Source organism: Castanea sativa, chromosome 9 (genome assembly GCF_040712315.1).
Source record: "Castanea sativa cultivar Marrone di Chiusa Pesio chromosome 9, ASM4071231v1".
NCBI lineage: Eukaryota > Viridiplantae > Streptophyta > Magnoliopsida > Fagales > Fagaceae > Castanea > Castanea sativa.
The window spans coordinates 13,074,397-13,077,956 of record NC_134021.1 but is presented as its reverse complement, the minus strand read 5'-3'; the positions used below and the strand labels follow the sequence as shown (position 1 = coordinate 13,077,956).

The window sequence follows — 3,560 nt, the reverse complement described above, 5'->3', positions numbered from 1 at the left end:
TAGCAGAGGACATAAAAATTATTGTATTGGTAAGTGAGTAGGGAAGAACTAGGTGGGGGTCATTTCTAGCTAGCAATGTTAGTCTAAATAGTACTTTGTTTGTTTACTTTACTCTATTAATGTCTCCTATTGGAAGAAACTTAAAATGAGGCTATCGAGGCCTTTGCTTCCTATACAACCCTCATTCCCACCATTATGCTCGTGCCACGTAAAGGCAAACACCGACACCTTGTATTAGCCTACGGGGACTGTGAAATATACCCACCTGCCGTACGCTCTTAACGGCACCACGAAATCCCAACTTGTCTATTAATGCAAAATCTATCAGATCTCTCATGTGCATGGCCATGGCCATGGGGTGCATAAGCATTTCCAAGACCTCCAATACATGCACACTCATGTGCCCCTTTCCAACAAGTTTTACCCCTACACTCATGTGCTCTTGTTCGACAAATTTTAACTCTCCTGCTCATGAGCTAATAGTGTTATTAGCTACTCCCAAAATATAGTTTACCTCATACACTACCCATTGATAAGTGCAAGACAGCTAAAATTAGAATTAATATTTTCATATTAAATTCTAAAAATTATCTCATATCTTTAAATTAAATGGCTCATAATTATTGGTGTAGACTATCACATCATTATATCTTAAAAGCATATAATAATTGCGTCATTATAAAGGTAAAAAAGAGTTTATATATATAGTTGATTGTAATAAGGACTGACGTATAGAATGAAACACACATATTGAGATAGATGATTTTTATTCCTACACTCATGTGCATGGGTTGCATAGACGTTCCTAGTACCCCCATATAACTACTCTATTGGCAATTTAACATTCCTCTCCAACTGATTCTTCTCTCCCCTAGTCCACAAAGGGAGAGAGACACACACACACACACAGAAAGAGTGAAAGAAAAGGCTTTTTTCTATGAAGCGTATTAGATCTGAGGCAATTGGGTCATGGAGAGAGGGTGGAAAACAAACGTAGAGGTATCACCAAACTGTCCTCGGTGTGGTTCTTCCAACACAAAGTTTTGCTACTACAACAACTACAGCTTAACACAACCGAGGTACTTTTGCAAAGGCTGTAGAAGGTATTGGACTAAAGGTGGATCCCTCAGAAATGTACCTGTTGGTGGTGGCTGCCGAAAAAATAGAAGGGCTAGCAAGTCCTTAAGGCTATCCAATGATGGTGTTCAGTCAAGAAGTTTGGCTTATGGGAATCTCAAAAATGACCCAATGGGGCATTCATTCAAAGGGAATTCCATGGTTGAGTCCACTACTAGCTCATCAATGATGCCTGATGGTTCACATATCGACCTTGCACTTGTTTATGCCAACTTCTTGAATCAAAAGCCTGATTGCAAGAAAGACTTGGAGTTGCCGGAATTGCCTGCAGGTGATCATCATTTTAATTCAACTTCAGATTTTTCAAGTGTGTCAAATACAAACTTGAACTCAAGTACTCACCTAGAAAATGGTTTTTTTGGATGTCACACTAGTGTTTCTGAGCTGCCTTTGGAAAATTGTGTTAACACCCAGATGTATTTATCGAGTGAACAATCTATAAGGCACGACACAAGCAATTATGGGTTGCCACCATTGCCAGGTGAAGCAATAGCCTCCCAAGAAGTATTGTGGCCAAGTTCTCATCAAATGATGGTGAATCATGCATTTCAAGAAACGCAGCTGCCAGTGCTGGGACCAGAAGCGCTAGATCCAAATTCCTTGATTTCTAATTGGAGCCCATTCGATTTATCAAGGGATGATACTTTCTAAAGGACATGAGAGGAATGTGATTTTCTTCATCTATTTTCTTGTTTTTACTCACTATGATTATAATTATGTATAGATTAGGATGGGGAAATTACCATGAAATAATCTATAAGTGTAAGGAAATCATGTATAAGATCACTCCAATAGCCAAATTCACTCCATTCACAAAGTGGTATCATTATCAAGTTTCATATTGATCCATTAATCGTAAAATGTTTTTATTCCCACCCCCAAAAAAAGAAAACATAATAAAATACAAATCCAATTTTGCGATAGCAAATACAACATAATCCATATTCAACTATGTTATTGAACCTTTTTTTTTTTGTTGTAGAATCAACAATGTTATTGATCTTATGAAATACACCGGAATTTACATGAAATCTTCATATAACATGTTAGACACCATCTTAATAGAATAAATTTAAACCTTTAGCTGATATGGGTCCAATTTTGTGCTAGAGAGCCTCACTTAAATCGAACTCCTCTAATTATGATTGTTTTCTCTCTCCTTTTCACACTGAAGTACATCAAGTGGGTGTTCATCTACTTGTTTCTCTAATTTTTGGAGGTGCTAATTATGGCGTTTTCCATATTAGAGGAGGTATCAATGATCTGGTATTTAATAGTTTCCAAAAAAGATATCTAAAACCTTTAAAAGCATAAACAATCAGGAGGGCGTATATCATGTTCTCATCATTAGCTTCTTTTCAAGTTAGGTATATTTAAAATTATTTGGTAAAATGGGGTTTTTTAAGATGGAAAATTAGTTCTTCTATGATCATAATTTTTGTGTTATAATTATTGTCACAATTCTAATGTGATCAACTGTGAGTAACTGTATATCAATTTTATATTGACCCACAATTTTTTCTCTATCACTTACACAATCAAACTATCTTTAATAGTTTATCGTAGTGTGAACCTCAAAACTTAAATGAAATTTAAAAAAGATCTTCCATTAAAAAGTTATAGCCTTTCAAAGCGTATCTTTTTAAAATTATTTTCCAACTTATTGAGGAAAACATGCTGCTCAAGCCACATTTTTTCCTTGGGCCTCAAAAGGTCCAAGTTTAAAAGCCGAAACCCACAAACCAACAAAATTTAGGAAAATTAGTCCAAGTCATACTGCAGACAAGGGAGTCCAACATGGCAGAACAGAAAGATACTATTAAAAGGAGTCTAATAGAAAATCCAACTGTCTCAAGTCTGCCACAAATGGGTCACAAGACTCACAACACACAATTATATCCAACTCGCAAAGAGATTATCTAAAATTGAGAGGCTCAACAAACAAAGTAGCCTAAGCCTGCAAAGGAACCCCCTACCTGTTATAAAAAATGGGAGGTGAGATTTCGTAGGAAGAGGAGGGAAATCTGTTGAAGTGGTTGTTTGCCAAACCTTTTGGGTGTTGTGTTTGTATGGAAACATACACACACCATAAGGATGAAGGCAAGTCCACCACAATTAATGTGCATGTCAAGTCCATTTACACAGCCTTGAACTGATGATAGCCCACGGCGTTGGCCCCTATCAGCATCTATTGTCCTCAACCATCAATTTTGTTTTTATTTAGGTCAACACACCTGTGATTTCTGCCACAACATGCCTTCTGTTATGCCAAGTGAGGGGGAATCTTCTATTTGCAACTAAAACAATGAAACACTTTCCCTCTACTAATTACAAATTTTAGTCACAAAACCCTACCTAGTGTAAATTTCCAAAATACCCTTAAACCTTATCCGGGCGGGGGGAGAGTGTTGTCCCCTACACTC

General features: G+C 36.9%; 1 protein-coding gene across 1 annotated transcript; it reads left to right on the top strand.

Moving 5' to 3' along the window:
• Window positions 1–969: 969 nt before the first annotated feature.
• LOC142609825 (dof zinc finger protein DOF3.5-like) lies at window positions 970–1,788 on the top strand. The gene has a single exon (XM_075781543.1). It carries the CDS (start codon window positions 970–972, stop codon window positions 1,786–1,788), a length of 819 nt encoding a protein of 272 aa, XP_075637658.1.
• Window positions 1,789–3,560: the final 1,772 nt, after the last annotated feature.